Source organism: Geotrypetes seraphini, chromosome 5 (assembly GCF_902459505.1).
Source record: "Geotrypetes seraphini chromosome 5, aGeoSer1.1, whole genome shotgun sequence".
NCBI lineage: Eukaryota > Metazoa > Chordata > Amphibia > Gymnophiona > Dermophiidae > Geotrypetes > Geotrypetes seraphini.
In genome coordinates, this window is record NC_047088.1 from 111,884,285 (window position 1) to 111,911,065 (window position 26,781).

General features: G+C 42.3%; 1 protein-coding gene across 4 annotated transcripts in view; it reads right to left on the reverse strand.

The window, feature by feature from the left end:
- Positions 1-6,455, reverse strand: part of KREMEN2 (kringle containing transmembrane protein 2) — a 109,247-nt gene extending 102,792 nt beyond the window's left edge. For 2 of the 4 annotated variants that reach the window (XM_033944091.1, XM_033944096.1), the window contains exon 1: positions 5,764-6,455. In XM_033944091.1, the coding sequence (XP_033799982.1) occupies positions 5,764-5,953 (190 nt within the window). In that variant the 5' untranslated portion in view covers positions 5,954-6,455. Of the gene's footprint in view, positions 1-2,911; positions 2,982-5,763 lie in introns of those variants that run through there. The other 2 variants (XM_033944092.1, XM_033944094.1) reach the window with 2 other exon arrangements.
- Positions 6,456-26,781: the final 20,326 nt, after the last annotated feature.

A 26,781-nucleotide genomic window follows, 5' to 3' on the forward strand; every position in this document is an offset into this window, starting at 1 on the left:
TGTGGCGGGTAGAGGGGAAGCCTACGCTGGATGGAAGTGCAGATGGGAGAGATAAGGGAGAAAATGCAGGAAGAAATGGGAGGAGAGAAAGAAGGGAGCAGACAATGGAAGTGGACAGAGAGGAGAAGGTACTAGATGGAAGGGGTAGAGAAAGAGGGCATATGATGGAAGGAGGGGATAAATAAAAGGAGGGTACATGATGGGGGGAAAAGGATTGAGCTAGGGAAATACTGGAGGGGGTGAGGGAAAGAGGTGGCAAGCTGTAGGTAGACAGTAAAAAAGGAAACTAATGAGAGGGTAGTAAGAACATAATCTAGATGGATGCAGAAAATAAATTGAAAAGGAAAATGAGGGAAGAAAGGGATTGCAGAAGAGAGGTGTGGGAGAGGGAAGGAGAGGAGAGAGATGCCAGACCAATGGGGGTGAAAGGAGAGATGGAAGGGGGAGGCATACAGTTTCTGGAAGGGGCATAGAAGGAGATAAGATGTCATATAGGAGCAGAGAGATGGCAGACAGTGGATGGAAGAAAGAGAGTAACAAGAAGATGAGGAAAGCAGAAACCACAGAAGACAAAGGTAGAAAAAAACTTTCTATTTATTTATTGCTTTAGGAGACATGTGTCACTGTTTCTATGGTGTTGCATTGTATGCAGAGTCCAGCTTCTTGCTGGTTCAATTTAACCTTTGTCTATGTATTTCTATTTTATCCCCCCTTTTACATAACTGTGGAGCGTTTTTTAGCGCCAGCCGTGGTGGTAGCAGCTCTGATGCTCAGAATTCTATGAGCGTCAGAGCTATTACCACTGTAGCTAAAATCCACACTACAGTTTTGTAAAAGGGGGAGGGGTTAGTTTGTGATGACATATTCCATACTAGACGAAGGTGTTTTCTGTGTTCTGTGTGTTCGAAAGACATGGCTTTCTGTTAGGATTGACGGTGTAGGATTGATCTGAACTAGTCTGGTTTGTTTAGTTTTACAATGGGTGTATTGATGTTGTACTGCTCACTGCATATGTAAGATGCTGCCTTTTCTTAGGTACTCATGTGTGACATGTGGCTTGTTACTAAAAATCATATTTTTCGTTCAGACGGGGGGGGAGGGGCAAAAAATGATGGGCCCTGGGTGTCACATATGCTAGGTATGCCACTGCAGTGAAGGGCTGGAACAGGAAGTAGATCACCTGTTCTTTGCTGAATATGATTAGGGTACTGTCAGTCAATTAGAAACACCCTGTGCCCATGTCTAGCAAATCCCTTTTTGCATGCATTAAATGAGGGAATAGAAGCTAGGAAGGAGAACATCACCCTACCATTCTGTTTGTTCAATCAAATTAGGAGGTTAGACTTCAGTTTTGGGCATTCTTCCTCAAAAAGAATATCAACAAAACTGATAAAGGCTACATGCAACCATGTCTAGAGACACAAAAGACAGACCTGCTTCTTAGAGCTTAGTCTGGTAAATGATGAAAGATTGTTCAAACTAGGGCTATTTAATTAAAAATGACATATAAGGGGATATTTGATTACAGTATACTAGGGGAAGTAACTCCAAGCCTAATGAGCTGCAAGCTGGTCAGATTTCCAGGTTATCAAAAAAAACATGTGCATACAGTAGAAGTATTTCATGCAGTGGTATCTCATGCATATTCAGTGTAGGTATTTTGACCGGTTTGTGGCAATTGAGCACTAAATTTGCCTATACTTGCACTTTGCAAATATATCAGTGGATGCTATATGGATTTTGCAGACAACTTAGTCACTAAGAAAGCTACAAACAAACAAAAAAAGAGACAGCAAAGGCAAGATTATGTAACAAAAATCTCTGACTGCCATACAGTCTGCTGTAAAAAGAAATATGAGATGGCATCTTCATTGTTGAAAAAAATTCCACTAACTGCCTATTTATTAGATCTAGGATAAAATTTTAAAAAATAGTTTGCTTAGTTTTTAGATCAATCTATGGTACTTCTGATCAGTTAATACATTGCTTGCATCTGCCTAAAAAAATCTCTTCATCAAGAGCTATTAAATGTCTGAAATTATATTGCTGTTCTGTGAAGAATGTTTCTAGGAAGAAAGAATTGGAATTTCAGGGCGCTAAAGAGTAGAACTCCTTACCACTCAGGGCTCCTTTTACTAAGCCGCGTTAGGGCTTTGACGCGCGGAATAGCAAGCGCTACATTGCCGCTCATGCTGACCTTAACGCCAGCATTGAGCTAGCATTAGTTCTAGAAGCATAGCGCGTGGTAATTTCCTGCGTGCGCTAAAAACGCTAGCGCATCTTAATAAAAGGAGCCCTCAATATTAAGCAGATTTTTCAGAAAGCTCTTAAAATGTGTCTGTTTGACATCAATTGTAATGATCTTATTTGATGTATTTAATTGTGTCTGTTGTTAACTAAGGTGTGTTTTAAGCTGTAATTCCCTTATTGAAGGTCTCCTTTTATTTGTGATCTGTATTGAATCCAGTGAGAGATACTGGAGAATACAAGAATCCAAATAGAATAGAATAGATACACCAGTCAGGTTTTCATTCACAATAAATATGCATGAAATATATTTACATACTCGTACACTATCTTGAAAACCCAACCAACCTGTACCACTTGAGGACTAGAGCTGCCTATCTCCGGTCTAAGACAGGGCTCCTCAACCCTTACAGGATTACCACAATAAATTTACATGAGACCAAATATATGAATTTCTGTCTCATGTGTATTCATTGTGGTCATTCTAAAAACCTAACAGTTAGATAGTGAAATAACACAGAAATAATATTGTATCAGCCCTAAAACGCTTTCACTTACTCTGTTTTTCGCTACTTATCCCTTCTTATTCCAAGCTTCTAGTTTTTTTCTACTTCTGAATGTTTTCCTCTTTTCCTCTTTTTTTGTCTGTTTCTCACTCTCTCACCTCTGCTCATCTGTATAGTTTTTCTTTGCTTCTTTTTCTGTCTTTCAACTCTTTTATTGTATCTTCTCCTGCTACCTTCTTCCTTCAGCCGTAAACCTGCTACTCACTTGTTTTATGCTGTGCAATGGGAAATGAGCCTATTTCATAACTCTAGCTTCCTAGTAACAGGCTCAAACACCCCACAAGCAAAGGAAATTAATTATCTCTTTTGTGCACCTCTTCATATAGATGCATATAAAATCTCACCCCCTACACACTTGCATGCCCACACAAAAGGAAAATGTAAAAGAGCAAAAAGCTAGTCAGGTATGCTGTGTTATTACTCGTAATAAAGCAAGAGGGTGTTCCCAAGGCCAAGGGCTAAGACTCATCTCAATATATACACCACACCTAAGGTGTCTCAAGGCTGTTTATAAATGAAGAGAGTGAAGCATGGCAAAAAGATAGAGTCTTTCCCCTCTAGGACTGGATTACTGAGGGGAAGGGCACAAAGATACAGAACTTTCACTGAGACAAAGACATGAAAGTGACTAGTCCTATCCAATAAACAGCAGAGCAGAGCCCATGACTTGAGAGCCTGAAAGAGTAATACAGTAAGAGAAAAAGACATAAGAGGTTTTGCATGTGTGTATTGCTGAGCTGTCTAAAGTTTTAGAGAAGCAGTAGTAAAATGTCCATTCTTGAAAAATACGTCGTTAGAATATATATATTTTCTTCTTGAAAATTGTCTGTCTGGACGTCCAGGTTATTGATCGTCCAGACAGCCAGTACGTCTATCTTTATACCACATTTTCAACCCAAAATTCATCTAAGTCCCAAATGCCCAGAACAAGACCTTTTGGACGTGGCATTGTGGCAGTGTGATGGACTGGCCACCCAGACATGGCAACAGAGCAGTGGGGCACTGCTGTGAACTTTACAAAAAGTGTGCCACATAAACATCTCACCAGAACTCCCTTATAGGATATGGTGAGCCCCCCAAAACCCACTATGCACATTTGTCTAGAACCCGATAGCCCTTATGACTGCAGAGGGCACCTATATAGTAATAAAGTAGGGTTTGGGGTGGGCTCACATTTTTCACCATGAATGTAGTGGTTAGAGTGGGTTATGGGCCTGGGTCCTCCTCTCTATGGTTTACTAGCCCACCTCCCAGGCTATTTAAGAGACCTATATGCAACTCCACTAGGCTTTCCTATACTAGGTGCTGATGATCTGGAGACAGGTATGTATATTTTTATTCTGATCTTTGTGGGGGAGGGGGTCAGTGAACACTGGGGGAATGTGTGGGAGTCTTTACTTTGTCTCTGCAGTGGTTATCTGGTCACTTTGGCTACCTTTTGGGCACTTATACCTGTTTTTACATCATCTAAGTCACAACGTGTAAGTTTCGTCCATGAAGTCTCATAAAACCTTTGATTATACCTGCAGGATGATTAAGTCTAGGTCGGCCCCCATCCCACCTTAACCATTCCTCTAGATATGCCTCTTTTAGCTCAGGGTGTACAGCAGCATTCAGAGGCCTAATAGGTTTGATTATCGGCACGTGGATGACTTGTCGTTTAGGTCGTCCAAGTGCCGACATGGGTGGGTTTTTAGACGCGTTTAAGTTTTGATTATGATATTGTTCTTATTTATGACAACCTCCTTTGCACTTTACGATCACCTAGTTTTCCTACAAGGTTAAATCATGTTCTAAACCTACCGTTAAAATCCTGTGGGTTGTTGTAGTGCCAGTAAATTTTCCGATTTCAAAGACTAATAATGCTGCAAAAACTTTGCATGCAAATGAGCTCTGTGGAAATTCCATCAGATCAGTCGTTGGAGAAAGCGACTGACATGTGCGCAGAATAGTCCACGAAAATAGGCATAAATGTGTGCATGCACCAGGAAATGCTACGTCATAGGCACAAATGAGCATCAATCATAGGCATGCCTTATTGTAACGCATCATTGGTGCATGTCATAAGCAAATGCTTTTTTCTACACTGCTTCTGTGGGATATATAAGCTGTCCCCCGTATTTTTTTTTTTTTTAAACTTCCACCTCTCATGCAATCAGTAACCCTAGACCTGCTGGCATATACTTTTAATGAACACACATGAGATGCACCTTTAAGATACACGTATGAGACACAAGCGAATATGGCACTCCTCATCAAGTATGATAAATATATCTACATCTTTCATGCAATCAGCATCCCAGAATTACCAGTATACTCTTTTGACACACATAGATGTGCCTTTAACATGTGCCTGAGATGTGTTTTTAACACACTGCTAGCTCCTCCAGACCGACACCGCCATTGCCCAGAGTGCTCATTTTAATATTAATGACCTCAATGTAATGCATTAACATAGTAGTATCAGAGGATGCTTCGAAGTAAAGAAAAGACTGGGCAGAGCCATTATGTGCATTGGAAGCTAAAATACTTTGGGCTAGATTCACTAAGCCCACCGATCACTTCCGACCACTTAGCGACCCCTTTACGATCCGATTTCCCTCCGACCCGATTCACCAACCTCTGTCCTGATCATCCTCCAATCCGTGCATGCAAATGAGGGGGAACGGCATTCAAATGTAGGCAGGAAGCGATTCACTAAAATAAAAAAGCAACACCGACTGGGCTGGCCGTTCCAAAAATGGTTGACACTAAATTGGTTGCAACTGGTTTTGTGTCGATCGTTAAAGGCATGGTAAGTTTAGAACATGGGGGCTTCACATTGCTTGTAGGGCTGTAAGTGCTTCTCTGTCATCTTTTCTTGCATTTAAATAAGGACATGAAGAGATTAGAGGAAAGAGGGAACGGGTGAAAGAAAGAGATTGATACAGACAGTAAGAGAGACACTTACCTTGTCTTTGAAGTGGAGGATATATTGTTGGGAGGCCCCCTACTAGCACCAGGGGGAGGAAAGGACATAACAAAAGCATCTTAGGGTCTGCGGGCTCCTCTGCCTCGTTCCTGCTTCTTTTTCTCCAGTAGCGCCACAAAAGCTTGTTCCTCCCCACCAAACAAACAAAACAAAAAAAACAAGAATGCATCACCCAGACCAGAATCTCCTCAATCCATCATCTTCCTGTGTCTCTTTCAGTTCCAAACAGAAGTCTTTTTCACTCTTCCAGATTCCTTCTGCAATTATCTAAAGCACTAAAGTCATTTCATTCCAGCCCTACCAGCCAGAAATCTTCGTCTGTTCTCATCTCACAGCTGGGTCAGGTGTCCTATGAAACCGGCACAGAAACTACAAGCCATTATGCTGCACTCACGGCGATTTTTTATTTCTTTTTTTCTGTCTGTATCTTCTTTTCCAGGATTTTATTTATACTAAGAGCAAACCACGAGGACAAAAAGAAAAAGTAAATTCAAGGTTTACAATGCACAGAGAAAAACTCTCTGACACTTGATCAGTTTCTTACCAAGATGATATTCAACAACTAATGAGACTGTTCCTCTGAGGATACAAGAACAATTTAAACTAATAAAAAATACTCCAAGTTCCCGTCTTTCTTTCAGATTCTTGCTCTTGCTGTTTCTGCTGGGTGGTTGTGCATAGACACTGGAACCTAGTAGCTTCTGCTTATCGTTGGGAAAGGGAGGAGGATACAATATCTCAGATTTTCCCACCTCCACTCCCTCTCTGTCTACCTATTTCTGCCTCCTGATATTTTTCAGCTTTTTTTCTCTCTCTCTCTTTTCAGTCTTTCTCCTTTTTTCTAAGATTCAGGAACATGGATTTACATGCCTGTCTGTGCACGTGTTGCCATATTTTCATTAAAGCTTCTCTCCCATTCTTTGTAAATGTTTTGGGGTTTACCCAAAACATTTACAGACTGATATTCAAAAGATTTATCCTAGTAACTTTGGGAGTTACTGGACATATTATCCCGATTTAAAATCTCCCACCTAACAGCTTATGGCCACCATCACAGATTGCCAGAATATCACAGATTGCCAGTCTAGAGAAACTGACATCAAAATGGCAGATGAAAGTTTACGGTATATAAGCAAATGCAAAGTGATGCACCTAGACAAAAACAATCCTAACAGTACTTATACAATTCTAAGTTTTGTATTAGAAAATACTATTCAGGGGAACTAATACACCCTTCCTTAAGTCAGGATAGAGTGAGCTAAAGATGACAGTACCAGTATATAAACCTATGTATATAAGTAGGATGATCAATGTGCCAGTAATATAAGTAAGATGACTGATTGTGGCATAATTATGCCAGTATTAATAACTCTATATTGTAACACTACTACAGAAGCCGCTGTAACTCTGTATAGAGCCCATGTATTGTAACACCTTTATACAAGCTCATGCAAACCACTCTGAATTGACTCCCCAGTCAATAAAGCGGTATAGAAGCTCACAATAAACAATATATAGAAAACCAGCTATAACTCTTCCCCATACCATTCTTGGGCCAACTGTGGCTCTTATTCTATGCTCCATTATTCTTATCCTTTTTTGTTCACTGCCATGATGAATCCCGAATGGTAGCATATCAAATTCTCTTAAATAAATAAATAATTTTTTTAAAAAAGGATCTGGTTGATAATACCTTTAAATCTTTAGCTCAGTGAGGATGTTATAATGTCTCTATATAAATCTATGGTGCAACCTCACCTTGAATACTATGGCCCAAATTCTGTAAACGGTGCCTAATGTTAGGCACCTATTTTGGAGGCGCCCATCTAGAGAGGCGCCTATCTAAATTGATTAACAAGCTCAATTAATCTTTCTAATCAGCAATAATTGAAACATAGGCGCCTATCAAGAAAGCGCAATTCTGCAACAAGGTGCCTCTAAAAATTTAGGTGGCCTTCAAAAAATAGGCGCTATGCACATAAGGCGTGGACGTGGCTTTGTGATAGGCGCCTTGTTGCAGAATCGCTTCGCTTAAATGTGCTTAAGCGCTCATATGGGCACCTTCCTTTTAGTTGTGCCTAGAGCTGGCCTATTTATTGGGCACATGTAAAATAGGTGCCACTGAGCGTGATTCATTAAACAGCACCCAATTTTACTTGAATCACGCTGAACAGTTCCTAACCTTTGGGCGCTTCTTATATAATTTGCCCTTATGTGCCATTCTGGTTGCAGTAAACCAATAATATCAGGGTACAGCCGTGTGTAGCAAAGCACAAAACTCAGAAAAAAGTACTGTATGGTAAATTTAGTAGAGAAACCTCATTCACACTATCACGTCAAAAATAAATAAATAAAACAAGACAGAAACTAATAATATATTTTAAAAAATGGAGAAAACAGACCTCATACACGGACTGCCAGGACTATGCAGTACCCTAAGCTATCCGTATCATCACTGGTCTGAAAAAACTCCATACGTTTATATCATCAATTTTTCATTTCATTCATTTATATCATTATTCAAAGTTCATTTTCTGTCCTCGTAATTATTATTGAATGGAACGAGAGGTTAAATCTGCCAAAATATAACAACAATGGCTACAGCCTGGAGTGAAAAATAATTTTCAGTTCATATTAGAGGGTATAGCTGAGCGTGATGTAAACCAGCAAGGCGAACTTGTCTTTAAATTGCATCTCTTAGACGCTCTTTCATACAACTTCTTCCCGACAGACAGCACTTCTGTTTCGCCTTATCTAAGGCTACATCATGGGAATTTACTTCTTATTGCCACATCTGAATATCCAAGTACATTCGCATAGTAAACCGACTTGGCAGACACACCTCAAAATGGCCGCAGAGGTGAAAAAAATTACAGAGAAAGGCAACAAAAATGATTTTTGAAAAATGTAACAGCTCCCTTAGGAAGAAATGGTAAGCAAACTGTTCTCTTCAAGTGGAACAGATGACTGAGACCAAATCGAAAAAGATGAACAGGATAATAAAACAGGGTTATTTATTATTGTAACTGATCCTAGACAGTTTATAAAATAACAAACATAATCATAAAAGACACACCATAAAATAACATCTCATCAATTAAAGCATCATTCAACTAACAGAATCAGACGGAAAAACTATATAACATGCATGCAACTTCAACAGTCAATAACTTCATGCCGATATTCAGAAACATATCAACATAATAAATGATGGTAGATAAAGACCTTTCTGGCCCATTCAGTCTGCCCCAAAAAGATGGCTACAGTTCTACCTGCCACTCCGTACTGGTTGCACTGCTTTATGATTACACAATGGTAACCCAAACAGGGCAGTCAGCAATTCCCCATCATGCCAGCCACATACATGATGCAGGCTTGGAAGCTGGAACACAATACGTCATCATGCCAATAGTCCTGAAGAGTGGCTTTATTAATAGCTGCACAATTAAACCAACAATCTAACAATATTGCTAACAACATATTACTTGCTAATTTCAACTGTAAGATGTCTTTCCTTCCCCAAATGAGATACATGACACACACTCATTACCATATTATATGAATGGGATATATAATACGCATATTTAATGCCTTTGTCATTTCCAGGACACAGACCATAGAAGTTTGCCTGGCACTGGCCTGATTTCCCAATCCCAACTACTGGAGTTACTGCCCATCTAAACACATTAAGTCACACTAAAAGCAGCGATTGCCAATATGCGGGGGGAGGAGCGAATCAAAAACCTCAGAATTAAAACTGAATATTATAATTGGTGAGGTGTATCCTCAGTGTGAGGTAATAAGCAGTAAAGAGCCAAATGTTCAAAAGAACTACAGCCACAATGCTTAATATCCCAGACTTTTCTAGAATGAGAAATAACTCAAAATTCGTCCGCACACCAAATTAAACCAAATTACTATGATTTAAAGAATGAAGTGACCAAAAGGTAATGATGTGCATTTTTGTCTTTTTTGTTGCCTTCCTCTGAACTGCTTTAAGTCTTTTAGTGAGAAATATCTCCATAACTAAACATAATATTCTAATTGGGGCCTCATCAGTGATTTGGACAGGGGCATCAATACTTCCTTTTTTCTGCTTTTTTGGTTATGCTGCCCTCTATTCGTCCTAGCATCATTCTGGCTATGGTCACTGTCTTGTACCATTGTATCACTGCTTTGATATCCTTAGATACTATCACCCAAAGTCCCCCTCCTGGTCTGTGCATATCAGCCTCTCATTCCCTAGCACGTACAACTCCCTTTGATTTGTCTATTCTCCAAGGGATCCTTTGACGAAGCCACATTAGCGGTTTAATGTGCGTAATAGCGCATGCTAAACTGCCAGCTGCGCTAGACGCTAACGCTAGCATTGAGCTGGTGTTAGTTCTAGCTGTGTAGCGTGGGTTTAGCGCGCGCTAAAATGCTGCATGCGCTAAAACCACTAATGCGGCTTCGTAAAAGGAGCTCCAAGTGCAGCACTCTGCACTTCTTCTTATTTAATTTTAACTGCCAAATATTAGACCATTATTCTAATTTTTGTAGATTGCTTCTCGTGTTGTCCACAAGAAGTAATCTACAATAATTATTCTGGGGTGTCCAAGCTATTGCAAATCCTCGTGTCATCTGCAAAAAGGTAAACTTTTCCTAATAGTCTTTGGCAATGTCACACAAATATATTAAATAGCAGGAGTCTCTATGGCAATCCATGAGGCACTCCACTACTCGCCTCCAATGGAATTCCATTTACCAGTCTTCTGTTGTCTCTTAAGTCAACCATTTTCTAATCCAGTTCACCACTATGAGTTATAACTTTAGCCTGCTGAATTTGTTCATGAGCCTTATGAGCAACTGTATTAAAAGCTTTGCTGAAATCTAAGTAGAGTCAGTAGACTAAATCTAGCTTAAGTCCTTGATCTAATTCTCTTTTCTCTCAGTCAATGAAATCTATCATTCCTTTGGCATGATTTCTCTCTGGTAATGTCTTGTCTTAGATAATTAGATTCCAGGAAGTTCACTATCCTTTCGTTTGTAGCATTTTAATTACTTTTCCAATCATTACAGTGAAGCTAACCTATATTTTAGCACTTCTTCTCTGTCACTGTTTTATGAAGATGGACCATGTCTACAATCCCATGAAGCTTCTCTCACTTCTAAGGAGTTATTATGTAAATCTTTAAGAGGTCCTGCCAGGATATCTCTGAGCTCCCTCAGTATTATGGGATGTAATTTTGTCCATTTTCAGTTTTTCAAGTTGTTCATAAACACTTTTTCATGAATGGTGCAAAATCCACTCCATTCCCATATACACTCTTGGCAGATGACTGTGGTCCTTCTCTAAACATTCCTCTCTTTTATTGTTTGGGCTTTATACAGTATTCTTTTCTTGCATTCTTTCCAACCCTATTGTTTTTGCCTTTAATATTCCTCTATTATGATTGTAGTTCTCCCCTCCCTCCCTTTTGTTTCAATTCATTTTTGTCCTTTGTATGTAATCAATATTTATATCACTTATATGCTAAGTGGTTTTACATTCAGGTACTTTAATCATATTTCCCTATCTGTCTCAGTGGGCTCAAACTCTATCTAGTGTACCTGGGCAATGTGGGTATTAAGTGGCTTGGTTACAAGGAACAGCGAGGGATTTGAACTCACAACCTCAGGCTGCTAAGGCTGTAGCTCTAACCACTGCACCACACACTCCCTCTCTCATATGATTGCATGTTCTGAATTGTACCCATTTAAATTTTTGTACATTGCTTAGGAATTTGATATGCGATCAAATCAAATTTTAATAAAACTTGAAACTTAAACTACACAATAATTTCATGCCCAATTCAAACTCACAAAAATAATTAGGACCATCATACAAGGCTAAAAGATCAATCTGCACTAGTGCTGGCTGATTCACAGATTCAAACTGAGTCACAGATTCATTTTGGTGAATCAATTTGAATCAATTCATTTTCCCCCAAAGTCGGACTCAATGATTCAGTAACCATCCCTCCCCTGGTGAGACCTGACATACCTCCAGGCCTCCTAAATCAGCAGCAGCAACAGTGGTGGTGGATGGCAAGCAAAAGCAGCAATCTGAACAGGCTGCTCGTGGCCTACCCTGCTGGGGCCTTCCCTCTGTCGCAGAAGGAAGCCCTGACAGGGTAGGCCACAAACTGCCTGTTCACAGACAGCTGGCCACTGCTACTGCTGCTTTAGGAAGCCCGGTTGAAAAACAAAGGAAATCAGTAATGTAGTTCTCTCCACCTCATCAGAAATAGATTCTTCTAGGATTGCAGATATGTTGTTTAAATCTGTCTGAGGAACCTGTCTCTTCTCTCCTTCCATAACTTCCTGGGCAGACTTTATAGGCAATGGAAGATAATACATTTTGTTCAATGGGGGAATATGTTCAGAAGAATAGGACAAAATTTCCACTGCGTCTTTTTTTAACATTTTATATGAAGAAATACACGGAGTTTTAGGGAAGTTCAAAATCCTCACATTTAACCGTTGGTTGAAATTTTCTATTTTCTGGTGTAGCAAAACACTATCTTTTATTGCAGCAGTCTTGTAGGTTATCAAGGATTGTACTTCATTTTGTATTTTAGTTAAAGTATTCTTAGTTTCAGTTTAGTTTGTTCAGATATTTTTATAAAATTATCTAGCTTCATCCCCAAAGCTTTTACCTCCTCTCAAGTCTTTCTGGTCGCAACATCCACTCTCTGGAGCCACTTCAGAATGGCTGCCAAAGTGTCAGGGAATAACTCCCCAGAGCTAGTAAACATCAGCAGAAGCTCATCTGCCATGGATCCTCTGGAACCTCGGGTGCATCTTCAGCCACTGTGTTCACCACTTCCAGGGCAGCAGCGTCAGCCGGCAGGGAGGCGGGACATCTGGTGCAGGTGAGAGCGAGATCTCCAGCCTCAGCAGGATCAATCGCCCCTGTATCTCTCCCGGAGCGGGGCTTAGCTCTCCTGTTCTCCGAGCAAGTGTCGTTAGGTACTGCTCAATCATTCGCTGGTTATGGACCGCTGCGGGTGTGGAAGAGATAGGCACCCTAATGCTGCCTTTTCTTTTAGTATGCAGCATAGCAAAGAAGAAAATTTCCTTGCGAATGAGAGCATTCTCAGCGCGCCTAGCTTAGCGCCGCCATCTTGGCCATTCCCCCATTTTTATTTTATTTTTGAATGTGAAACTTTCATTAAGGAAATAATATTGCAGGTATGGATTTCAACCATTATCTGTTTAATGGTTGAGATGCCTTACTTGTATCAAGGCCCTTCCTATTTGTTTGAGGGAGTGTGGAGCTGATCATTTCCTCATTGAAGGCTCAGGCTCTGTTTCATGCTGGCTTAGCTACTTACCGGCTTTCCTTCATGCCAGCGGTCTTCTCCTGGTGCCAGTTGTTTTCATTCACCTTGCCACTGGTGTTTTCTTGCCTTCCCTCCCTGGATGTCTCTTCCTTTGTGCTGGCTGGACCCATCGTTGTGACGGCTGGGGCCTTTCTTCTGAGCCTTTGCGGGGCTCTTCCTGTCCTGCCAGCTAAATCGAATGTGATTCGAGGTTTCCCTGTCATGGCGGTGGATCCACTAGAGTTTTGGGCCTTGTTAGCTGGTCTACACCAGCTCCTTCTGCTTGGCGTTTACTCTTGACGGAGGTCAGATCTTGGGTGAGAGATTGTCATTCAGGCGGTCTGATGAACTGCTCTATATCCAGTTACCAGCTGGGAGAGGATGGTCCATTCTTCCTTTATAACATCTTCCTTTTCTAAATCAGAACATTAAAACTTGCTCATTGTGGACATGGACTAATGATTATTTGTGTTAATTTATCTGAATTTTCTTTTTGTCTCTCTTTGTTTCATAGGGCTGCTATGGTATTATTTTGTATGCTTTATTAAGCATTCTTTTGTTTTCTTATATTGGGTTTTCCTTATTTTAATCCTCTTAATTATTAATTTATTTGATTTATTCATATTTAGTTTATTTATTCAATTACATTTTAATTATGATTATATAAACATCTTATTGTTTTGCAATGAGATAGATCTTTGAGGAGGAAATCGGTGCTCTGGCTGGACTGGAGAATCCTTGTCATATCATGTTTCTGGTTGTCATCTGGCTCCATTGCAGCTTGTTTAAGAAACTAGAAACTGAACTATTCGAAATATGGGTAGTTGTAATCTGACAGGGTCTTATTTTTATTCTTATTCAACTTTAATGCTTTTTGTTTTTATTTTAATTCAGTTTTGTTCTCTGTTTTTTCTTTGGTCTTTTTTGTATTCTTGGTTTGTAAGCAATTGTTCATACAGGTGCTTTAGTTAGATGTGAGCCTATTGGGACATTTTTCTAAGCACCTACTATTAGATACTTCATTGTTTGTGAACCGCTGTGAACTTTGAAGAGGCATTGGTGCTATACAAATAAAATTGTATTGTACTGCAACCAAGCCTATTTTGACCTTAGGCGCTGTAAGACGCCTCCTTTCATGCTGGTGCATACTTTTTTTAAAAATGAGTTTTAATTGGTTTTTTAACAGCATGCTCAATTACCAAGCTGATTAAAAGCAATTAAGTTAGGTGGTTGTATGGCTCCATTGCATGTAACTTTTAGAATGATTGCTATTATAGGCACAGGTCTACTATGCATACTTTGAAATGCAGACCTGGATAGAGGTATGGCTTGGTCAGAGGTGTTTATTTTGCTCTTACACCCAATCAGTGTAAGAAGTTTGAAAGGTTTTTTTTTTTTCTTTCTTGCTGTTGTTAATAAGAGTGTTAGAAATGCTCTCTGATAAAGGATCAAAGCGTTAGAGGGGAATTTTACCCTAGCTGCCAAATATGCAGTTTAAAACAAGTTTAGCTAGACTTGCTGCAATCAGATTTCAGATCTGAAAGAGAGAGAAAAAGATACTCTGTTTTCACTGACAAAATGACAAGCCATGGTTATATTACAGGAAACTTGGCTAAAAAAGGACCCAATTCAGCCTTTTAGGCTTTAGACAGTTGTTAATTCCTGCCATAAATGGGAAAAAAAAGAGGTAAAAGTAAAAGAGGTCTTAGCCTGGTATATAAAAGAATTAGCACATTTTATTATGCCTATTTAAAAAAAGTGAAACTGGTCTGTGGGTTAAAATATCAAGATATGTATGGCAATTGATACATGATATTTACCTCTGTGTCCTCTATATACCCCTTTCAGATCCTCCTTGATTTAACCCTGAATATTTTATTTACAACCATCTAAAAGGCAAAATCATTTTATATGGAAACTGAAATGCACAAAGAAATAGATTTGATTTCCAATCAAGGGGCATATTCAAGGCCAAGACACCTTAGTTTCGTATCTTAGAGAACAAAGAAATAATTTTGTTAGTGCAAGTAACCAAAAAGCACAGTTACTTACCGTAACAGGTGTTATCCAGGGACAGCAGGCAGATATTCTTGACTGATGGGTGACGGCACCGACGGAGCCCCGGTACGGACACTTTTAGAGTGATTGCACTCTAAGAACTTGGAAAGTTCTAGAGACCGCACCGCGCATGCGCGAGTGCCTTCCCGCCCGACCCCGACGCGCGGTCCCTCAGTTAAGATAAGCCAGCTAAGAAGCCAACCCGGGGAGGTGGGTGGGACGCAAGAATATCTGCCTGCTGTCCCTGGATAACACCTGTTACGGTAAGTAACTGTGCTTTATCCCAGGACAAGCAGGCAGCATATTCTTGACTGATGGGTGACCTCCAAGCTAACAAAAAGAGGGATGGAGGGAAGGTTGGCCATTAGGAAAACAAATTTTGTAAAACAGATTGGCCGAAATGTCCATCCCGTCTGGAGAAAGCATCCAGACAATAATGAGATGTAAAAGTATGGACTGAGGACCACGTAGCAGCTTTGCAGATTTCCTCAATGGGCGTGGAACGGAGGAAAGCTACAGATGCTGCCATAGCTCTAATTCTATGTGCCGTGACAGAACCTTCCAGTGTCAGTCCGGACTGAGCATAGCAGAATGAAATGCACGCAGCAAGCCAATTAGATAGTGTGCGCTTAGAAACAGGACGTCCCAATTTATTCGGGTCAAAGGACAGAAAAAGTTGGGGAGATGATCTGTGGGGCTTAGTACGGTCTAAATAGTAAGCTAAAGCCCGCTTACAGTCCAAAGTATGAAGAGCCTGTTCCCCGGAATGAGAGTGAGGTTTAGGGAAAAAAACAGGTAGTACAATAGATTGGTTGAGATGGAACTCAGAAACAACCTTAGGGAGAAACTTTGGATGTGTACGTAGAACCACCTTGTCGTGATGAAAGACAGTGAAAGGTGGATCAGAAACTAGTGCATGTAGCTCACTGACCCTCCTGGCAGAGGTGAGAGCAATAAGAAAAAGTACCTTCCAAGTGAGAAACTTGAAAGAGGCAGTAGCCAAGGGTTCAAATGGAGGCTTCATCAAGGCGGAGAGAACCACGTTCAGATCCCAGATCACCGGAGGTGCTTTGAGAGGTGGTTTCAGATTGAAAAGACCTCGCATGAATCTGGAGACCAGGGGATGAGCTGAAAGGAGTTTCCCCTGGACTGGCTCATGAAAAGCCGTAATGGCACTGAGATGAACTCTGATGGAAGTAGACTTGAGACCAGAAGTAGACAGAGAAAGCAGATAATCCAATAGAGGTTCCACAGCAAGAGACCTGGGGTCATGATGATGTAGGAGACACCAAGAAGAAAACCTCGTCCACTTTTGATGGTAACATTGTAGAGTGGCTGGTTTCCTGGAGGCGTCCAGGATGGAGCGAACAGGCTGAGATAACAAAGAATCAGCTGAAGTCAGCCCGAGAGATACCAAGCTGTCAGGTGCAGAGATTGCAGGTTGGGATGGAGGAGGGTTTCCTGATCTTGTGTAAGCAGAGATGGAAACAGTGGAAGTAGAAATGGATCCCTGGAACTGAGTTGAAGTAGAAGGGAGAACCAATGCTGTCTGGGCCACCGTGGTGCAATCAGGATCATGGTGGCTCGTTCCCTCTTCAGTTTGAACAAGGTCCGAAGCATGAGAGGCAGAGGAGGGAAAGCATAAAGGAACAGATTGGACCAATCCAGAAGAAATGCATCCGCTGCCAGACGGTGAGGAGAGTAAAGTCTGGAGCAGAATTGGGGCAACTGATGATTGTGAGGAGCTGCAAAAAGGTCCACCTGAGGAGTGCCCCATTGTGCAAATATGGACTGTAGAGTCGATGGGTCGAGAGTCCATTCGTGGGGTTGGAGAACTCTGCTGAGCTTGTCCGCTAAGTAGTTCTGTTCCCCTTGAATATAAATTGCTTTCAGGAATAAGCGGCGCGAGGATGCCCAAGACCAGATTCTCTGGGCTTCCTGGCATAAGAGGCGAGAGCCCGTTCCCCCTTGCTTGTTGATGTAGTACATAGCCACCTGGTTGTCTGTGCAAATTAGAAGGACTTGAGGAAATAGAAGGTGTTGGAAGGCCTTGAGGGCATAGAACATTGCCCTGAGTTCCAGGAAATTGATGTGATGCTTCTTTTCCTGAGGAGTCCAAAGGCCCTGAGTTTGGAACTCGTTCAGATGGGCTCCCCATGCATAAGGGGAGGCGTCGGTGGTGATGACCAGATGATGAGGAGGCAGATGGAACAGAAGGCCCCTGGAGAGATTTGAGGATATCAACCACCATTGCAGAGACTGACGAAGAGACGATGTCACAGATATGTGTCGTGAGCAAGAGTCTGTCGCTTGAGACCACTGGAGAGCCAGGGTCCATTGAGGAGTGCGCAGGTGAAGCCGTGCCAGGGGTGTGACATGAACTGTGGAGGCCATGTGACCCAAGAGAATCATCATCTGCTTTGCAGAAATGGAGTGCTGGGACAGCACCTGCTGACAGAGCGATTGGAGGTTGTGAAGACGGTTGTCCGGCAAGAAGGCTCTCATCTGGACCGTGTCCAGTACCGCTCCAATGAATTGAAGTCTCCGCGTAGGAAGAAGGTGAGACTTGGGTAGATTGATTTCGAACCCCAGGAGTTGTAGAAAAAAGATGGTCTGGTTGGTGGCCAGAAGAACAGTCTGAGATGAAATGGCCTTGATTAACCAATCGTCCAGGTAGGGAAAAACCTGAAGGTGGTGGGAGCGTAGAAATGCTGCCACCACTACCAGACATTTTGTGAACACTCTTGGAGAGGAGGCAAGACCGAAGGGGAGCACTCTGTATTGGTAATGACAGTGATTTATCATGAAGCGAAGGTACTGTCTGGAGGCCGGATGAATTGGAATGTGAGTGTAGGCCTCTTTGAGATCGAGAGAGCATAACCAGTCGTTGTGATCGAGGAGAGGATAAAGCGTAGCTAGAGATAGCATTTTGAATTTTTCTTTGACCAAACATTTGTTGAGATCTCGCAGATCTAGAATTGGTCTGAGGTCTCCTGTTTTCTTGGGGACTAGAAAATACCGGGAGTAGAATCCTTGCCCTCTTTGGTCCAGAGGAACTTCCTCTATAGCGTTTAGAAGTAGGAGGGACTGAACCTCCTGACAAAGGAGGGCAGATTGAGGAGTGTGCAAAGCAGACTCTTTTGGTAGACTTTGGCCCGGAAGGGTGTGAAAGTTGAGAGAGTAGCCGTGGCGGATGATGTTGAGGACCCACTGGTCCGAAGTGATAACTTCCCACCGGCTGAGAAAGAAAGACAGTCGTCCTCCTATCGGTTGAGGGAGGAGAGAAGATGGTTGAACGCTGGCTATGCCCTCTAGGATCAAGTCAAAAGGGCTGAGTCGATTTTTGTGGAGGAGGCTGCTTAGCTGGTTGTTGCTGCTGAGGTCTAGGTGTTTGCCGCTGCTGTTGACGCTGCCTCCTAGGTTGCTGAGTGGAAGGCTGCAAGGGGCGAGCCACAAAACGCCGCTGATAGGCCGTTTGCTGTCTGAATGGCCGTGAAGGTGGAGGTTTCTTCTTGGTCTTAAGAAGGGTATCCCAGCGGGTTTCATGAGCCGAGAGCTTCTGGGTCGTTGAGTCCATAGAATCTCCGAACAGCTCATCCCCTAAACATGGGGCATTAGCCAACCGGTCTTGATGATTAACATCAAGCTCAGAGACTCTGAGCCAAGCCAAGCGGCGCATGGCCACAGAAATGGCTGTTGCTCTGGAGGTAAGCTCAAAGGTGTCGTATATAGACCTTACCATGAATTTCCGAAGCTGGAAAAGAGCTGAAGAGCACTGATGGAAAGCCTCACGATTCCCCACAGGAAGGTACTGCTCAAAGGAAGCCATGGTGGTAAGGAGATGCTTTAAATAAAATGAAAAATGAAAAGCATAGTTACCAGAACGATTAGCAAGCATCGCATTCTGGTAAAGTCGCTTACCAAATTTGTCCATGGCTTTACCCTCTCTGCCAGGAGGGACAGAAGCATAGACACTAGCTCCTAAGGACTTCTTGAGGGTGGATTCTACAAGAAGAGACTCATGAGAGAGCTGTGGTTTATCAAAACCAGGAATAGGGATTACTTTATAAAGGGAATCCAATTTGCGAGGGGCTCCCGGGATGGTAAGAGGAGTCTCCAGATTCTTGTAAAAGGTCTCCCTCAGGATGTCATGTAAAGGGAGTTTCAAGAATTCCTTTGGAGGCTGGTCAAAATCAAGAGCGTCCAAGAAAGCTTTGGACTTTTTAGACTCAGCCTCCAATGGAATGGAAAGAGATTCACACATATCTCTTAAAAAAGAAGAGAAAGAGGTGGAATCAGGTTTGGAGGAAATATCCTGCAGAACAGGCTCGTCCTCCTCTGATGAACACTCCCCTTCTGACTGAAGAGGTTCTTCAGAGTCGCCCCACAGATCAGGGTCTCGAACATGGGGACCACGGTCCCGAGACTCAGGGGTGGATGGTTCTCGGTGTCGGGATTTCTGTACCGACTTACCCGACCTCACCGACGCGGTACCGGGCGATGTTATCGGTCGCACCGGAGCCGATGTCTGTACCGATTGGTGATGAGACCTAGGCTCCGGTGCGAGGACAGGCATCGATGCCGATGAGGTCAAGTGTACCGGTACCGAAGGAGTGGATGGTGACAATACTGGCTGTTCCACGATCGGTACCGGATGCTCAGTGGGGACCGATACCGGAGGGCTCGGTGTCAGGAGAGCTGGAAGGAGTTGTTTGAGCTGTTCCTTCAGCTGTACCTGCAAGATGGCCGCAATGCGATCATCAAGGGAGGGCACCGGTACCGCTTTTTTCTTCTGCGGTACCTGCGGTGCCGCTCGACGCCCCGGAGATGAGGAGCCCGATGTCGAGGGACTCACCTCAATAGGGGCGGAGCGCTTCCGCTGGCGCCTCACGGTCGGCAGGATTGGACTCTCTGCAATGGAGACCGGAGGACGTTCCAGCGGGGAAGGCTTCTTAGCCGGCTTACCTGCATGCTGCGACGCCGACGCGGTATCGCGTGGCGTCGATGAGGTGGGTGCCGACGAAACAGGTACCGAGACCGGCGCCGAAGACGCGGGGTCGGACATGTCGGTGCCGAAAAGCAGTCTCTGCTGTATCTCTCGATTTTTGAGAGTCCGCTTTTTCAAAGTGGCACAGCGGGTGCAGGTAGAGGCCTGATGTTCCGGACCCAGACACTGAAGGCACCAGTTGTGCGGGTCTGTAAGGGAAATAGGCCGTGCACACCGCTGGCACTTCTTGAACCCGGGCTGGGGGGGCATGAACGTAAAAACGGCTTCTGCCAAATCGAAGGCCGAGGCCTCGATGATGGCAGTAGGCCCCGCCGGGTCAAATAAAGAAACTTGACAAAAACAAGAGAAATTTTTTTTTTTTTTTTTTTAAAGAAAGAAAAACGGAAGGGCAAAAAGAACCCGAAAAAGTTTACGCGAGCGGGAAGGCGAATGAAAAAATATTTCAACAGCCGTTGAAAATGCGACTTCTTAGCTCCGCGGAAACTAAGAAACTGAGGGACCGCGCGTCGGGGTCGGGCGGGAAGGCACTCGCGCATGCGCGGTGCGGTCTCTAGAACTTTCCAAGTTCTTAGAGTGCAATCACTCTAAAAGTGTCCGTACCGGGGCTCCGTCGGTGCCGTCACCCATCAGTCAAGAATATGCTGCCTGCTTGTCCTGGGATAATATGATATATTCTTAAATCTATGCAAAAGGCTAGGGATGTGTATTCTCAATGGCAGAGCTAGGTGTTAGAATGGGCTCTCATTGCAGATTTACTTTCAACTCAGTCTGGGCCACTCTTGTCATTGATTTTGCTACAGCCTACCTAGATATCAAAGAGATAAATGTGCTGATTGTCAGGACACTCCCCCTCCCGCCCTTCTTCCCTATCAGACCACAGCCAAAAATGAAATGCAAGGAAAAGGATTAATAGTCTGATAGTGCAGGTAGGAAAGTTTACAGGAAACATGGGAAAAATAACATCAGCACTCGAGATGCCCTCCATATGGCTCCTTCTATCACATCCATACTTCACATGTTGTACACAATAACATATAGAATAGATTCTGTAATTAGGGATAAACATTTGCTACGGTTTCATTTCATTGATGCTTATCTGAGTCAAACTGTGATTCCTTCCCCCTCCATTCCTTCCTTGAAGTTTGAGTTATAGATGGCCTTACATTCACCAATACATCTGAATCCTTCTACACTCAGAAATGATCCTACCACTTGCACAAGGTCTCCACTCCCACTACCTCCAGATCCTTACCACAGTATCAGACAGGTTCCACATACAAAGTCTGCCCCCCCCCCAAAAAATAAAATTAATCATACCTTATATTGCCATACCATTCTCCGACATCATTATCTGAGCATAGCCCTCTGCCAATGAAATTATATTTGCTCCAACTGGCTCAAATTATATTTTATACCAACTGGCTCAGCATCACCACAAATATTGGCTAGGCACCTGCCCATGCCCCCCTCAAATTGTAAACCCCTCTATATTGTCTTTTGTAGCTCATTATTAAATCAATTCCCACATTGGAAAATGCATTCTGTTGAGCTTAAATAACCTGTTTACTGACCTATTCCCTCTCTCCCCCTCCCCTGAACCAGTCATATCTAATCCTGAAACTGCTCTGAGCTTGTAATCAATTAGAACAAACACTTAACAGTATATTAGGGATTTCTATTCCGCCATTACCTTGCAGTTCAAGGAAGATTACAAAAGAATTATCAAGGAAGTATTACAACAAGAACTTACCAAAAAAAAAGAAATTTGGTCATTTTCAGAGAGTAAGAAATGAGTATGGTTATTTGTTTGGGGTAGTTGGCTTTAGTGAGAGGTGGTGTTTGAAACTTGCGGTGTTATTTCTTTTTTCAAGGATTTCTTGAAGAGTATGGTCTTTATTTCTTTTCTAAATAAAGACCATATTCTTCAAGAAATCCTTGAAAAAAGAAATAACACCGGGTTCATTTTTTATGAAAGGACCATCTCAATAGATGATTAAAGTTTAGCAAACAATGAAGGAAAGAATCTCAGAATTGCCACTCCAAGGATCATAAGAGTATCATCCAAATAAGGAATTGTGGCGTGGGTATCTTTCATTGATCCAAAACCTTCACTTCTTTATGTGACCTAATTTGTCACTAATAAATAGTTTAAATAATTAACTACTCATTCAATTTAAATTCTAAAAAATTTTTGTTGTTATATTTTTTAGTTAATTTTAATTTCTATCTAATGTGCAAAATAGCATTGTTTCAAAGATTGTGCAAATATCGTTTCAAATTTGCAAATATTGCAAGGATAGCAGTGCAAACTACGCAATTTAACTTATATATAGCTTAGATGTAACATCAGTGAAGGCTATAATCCAGCACTTATCTTTCGACTTGATGTTAGGTTATCATGCAGCAACATGTAATATTCTCGCTGCTAGCCCCATGTATCAGGTCCTACGGGAACCCATTTTGCCGCCGTGAGGCGGCTTCCTCAGGGTTATTTTTATATAAACGGGCTAAAAATAAGAATAAGAACATAAAAAGAATAGTAAGTATATTCTAAAATCCAACATCAAAAAGATAAAGTAAAGCGTACTTACATTTAACACTAGCTTTCAAGTTGTCATTACACAGTCACATTGAAAAAAAATGGCACTTATATCCTTAGAACGCCAGCATATGTGCAGTAAATTTTAAACTGTTGTGCTAATGCCATTGGTCAAATGATTCCCACCAATGGTTGAGCAGCAGGGTTTGTCAAACACTAAATGAAAATTGACCAATCCTGTGTGGTATTGAGGCCGAAAGGATTCCGTACAAACATTATGAAGTTCTTCTTCATTCTGGGGGCGGAGCGTAACTAAGATGGCGGCCTGATGCTACCACGGAGACGCTGTTGTGCCTGCAATAAGCTTTTTTTCCTGATACCGGATGGTAAAACGTAAATCTAAAGTCCGGGTGTTCCTAGACGAAACTGTTTTACCTACAGGCCCGATCGGAAGAAGAACCTGACAGTGCCGCTTCGGGGGGATGCCAGCCGCCGGAGAACCCCACAGTACCGCTTCGGAGGGGGGGGGGATGCCAGCCGCCGGAGAACCTCGCAGTGCCTTCAGAGGGATGCCTCCTCCATCCGCCGGCTAGCCCTCCATGTCGGATGCCCCTTGCATGCTGGAGAGCCCCAACCCGAGCGCCGCCCCACCTGCACACCGCGCATGACACGCACAACGCCATTGATTGACGCTGTGTGCGTCACACGCAACGCACAGGAGGGACAGCACCCAGCTGCGCAGGCCCAGACAGAGATCCTCCAACCTGCGGAAGGCACCCGATGTAGAAGGCTGGCCGGAAGACGAATCCCCTGTAAGTGCTCGTTGATCGGGGCAGTGCTCGGTTTGCGAGTCAAAAGTTTGCTGAGTGTTTTGCTCGTCTTGCAAAACACTCGCAAACCGAGGTACCACTGTAGTTCCCTTACAGAGGCCTAAAGTCTTCACAATGGAAATATCCAATATGCAATCGTCCCTAGGGAATCAAATCCAGCAACTTTCCACGAGATGTACTACAATACTTTCAGAAAATCTGGAACTTAAGACCAAGGTAACTTCTTTAGATAGTAAAGTGACTGAATTGGAGACTAAAATAAAATTCTTGGAATTACAAGCTTTAACTTGGACTAAGGACAGTGCTAGTTTGCACTTCAAGCAAGAAATGATGGAAAACTCTATTAGGAGATGTAATCTCAGGGTTATTATTTCCCTAAAGTCTATACTATAACTGCCTTAGCAATGTTTAAAAGATTATTTGAGTGAAATTCTGAAAGTGCCTGAAACCTCATACCCACCTCTTTCAGAAATTTATTACCTACCTACGAAAGTTAAATCTCAAAATCCTAACCAGCAGAATGTATCCGCTGATAGTTTGGATCTGATGAATTTCCTAGAGAGGTCAGATATTGAGGTCCAGGTCTCAGCCACATTAATTGTACAGTTTGATATTGACTCTGATAGAGAATGGATGCTTAAGATGTTTTTTAAATATAAAGATGTTCCTTTTATGACGAATACCATAAGAATGTATCCAGATGTTTCTCGTTCCACTCAAAAGAGAAGGAAACAATTTCTCATTTTGAGACCTCAGGTATTTCATTTAGGGGCAACTTTTGCTCTAAGATACCCCTGCAAGTGCGTATTGGTATATAAAGAAAATAAACATGTTTTCTACACGCCGCAACAGCTGTCTAAATTTATTTCAGCTAGAGAACAGCCTGTATCTAACTTATGAGTTTTACTGTTTTTCAAGATAGCTCAGGAAAAGAATTGTTCTAAGAGCAATCAGACTTCCATTCGATTCCTTTGATTTAATTTCCTGTTTTATTTCAGTTTTATTTTAGCCACGCCCTCCAGAATATTGTGGACTAACTATACTTTGTATTAATAAGGAGATGTCTTTGAACAATTTGGTTATAATTATAGTTTACATTGTATTTTTCTTGTTTGATTTGAAAAGAATGTCAATTATTAAAATTATAAATAAAGAATTTAAAAAAAGGAAGTTCTTCGCTCAGAGACTGGTGGAAAACTGGAATGCTCTTCCGGAGGCTGTTATAGGGGAAAAACCCTCCAGGGATTCAAGACAAAGTTAGACAAGTTCCTGCTGAACCAGAACGTACGCAGGCAAGGCTAGTCTCAGTTAGGGCACTGGTCTTTGACCTAAGGGCTACCGTGTGAGCGGACTGCTGGGCACGATGGACCACTGGTCTGACCCAGCAGCGGCAGTTGTTATGCTCATATTCTATGCTGCTGTGCTTGTAATAAGAAACAAGGGGGGGGCCCGCAGGGTCTTAAAGCCTATACATCTTAGCCAAATTTTGCATTTAAAAAAGGATATATTTAATAGACTTGAATATCATGGGCAATAACCTGTGTTTTTACTAGTAGTCTTAGAATACTCACAGATGCCAAGCTGTTAAAAGGTGCTAAAAAACTACATATCGTTTTGGAACAGTAATTACATAAAGTCATGCTCAATGATATAGCAAGAATTGAACAGCATCCTCTATAATAAAACCCCTAAGCGCGCAAGCGCACTTACAACATTGTGTTCCCTGACAGCGTGATGTGTACCTCCATGTCAAATTCAATTGGAGGTGGGCTTGCGGTGCGTGGGTCAGCTTGTGGCTTAGAATTCAGCGGCAGTTTGTGTCAGCAACAACTGCGAGGTGTCCCACTGCACTGCAAGGTGGTAAGAAGCGGCAGTTTGTGTCATGCTGGTAAAAAGTGGAGGGGGAGAGGGAAAGGGGGCTGCTTTGGGGGGAGGGGTGTACTGGGGGGGCAGAAAGCAATCATGTGTCCCTTGCTGGTAAGAAGTGGAAGGGGAGAGGGAAAGGAGAAGGCCTATTGCTGGACAGGGGAGAGGTAAAAGGGAGAAGGGGTGCTGCTGGACAGGGGGGAGGTAAAACGAAGGGAGAAGGTGGACAGCCGAGGAAAGAGAGAGACAGAAAGAAAGGAAGACACACAGAAAGCGGCCGAGAGAGAGAGAAAGAAAGACAGACACACACATCTATTCTACCATCCGTTAATGTAACGGGCTTAGAGACTAGTTTAAAGATAAACATATAGGTTACGTTTTATACAAACTCATGGTATTACTTTAAAATATCAGATCAACCCATGTATCCTAAAACTGTTTGCTTGTTGATACAGGATAATAATAATAATAATAATTTTATTCTTATATACCGCCATGCCCATCGAGTTCTGGGCGGTTCACAACAATTACATTAGGATCCGCATTGACATACCGATTTACAAACAATGAATTGGATTTACAAGCAATGTATTGGATTTACAACATCTTCAGCCGAACATGGCTGAAGAAGCGGAAGTGGGAAGTAGAGAAGGAGGAAAACGGTCAATAAAGGGGGGGGGGGGCGATTTTTACAACAACTTTAGCCGAATTTGGCTGATGAAGAAGGAGGAGGGTAAGTGAGCTGGAAGACAGCAATCAATAAAGGGGGAAAGGGTCGGGCGTGTGGCCAGGTAATTCCGGAGAGGGGGCGTTAGGGGGCTTGTTTGTTGACCATTTCTATGGCATAGAGGATGTCAAAAAATTCTATGGGGATTGTAACTTCTGTATTTTTTGCCAGAAACCTTATAGTCACGATCACACTTGTACATTATAGTGTCATCTTTGTTTGACACCAACTTGTGTGAACAATATTAGTGTACAACAGAGATGTCCTAAATGCAAGCTGTGTTATCGCTCTAAAGACTGTTTAGATAGACCAGGGGTAGGCAATTCTAGTCCTCGAGAGCCACAGGCAAGTCAGATTTTCAGGATGTCCCCAATAAATATGCATGAGATAGATTTGCATCTCAAGGAGGTAGTGCATGCAAATCCATCTCATACATAGTCATTGGGGATATCCTGCCTGTGGCTCTTGAGGACCGGCATTGGCTACCCCTGAGATAGACATATGCAGTTGGCACAGAAAAAAGAAGTGGAGTGTTTAAAACACTGTGTCAGAAATGCGAGTCCTATGTGTATGAGAACCATAAATATAATGGTAAATATAATGTGTAAGTTGTGCTGTGAAAC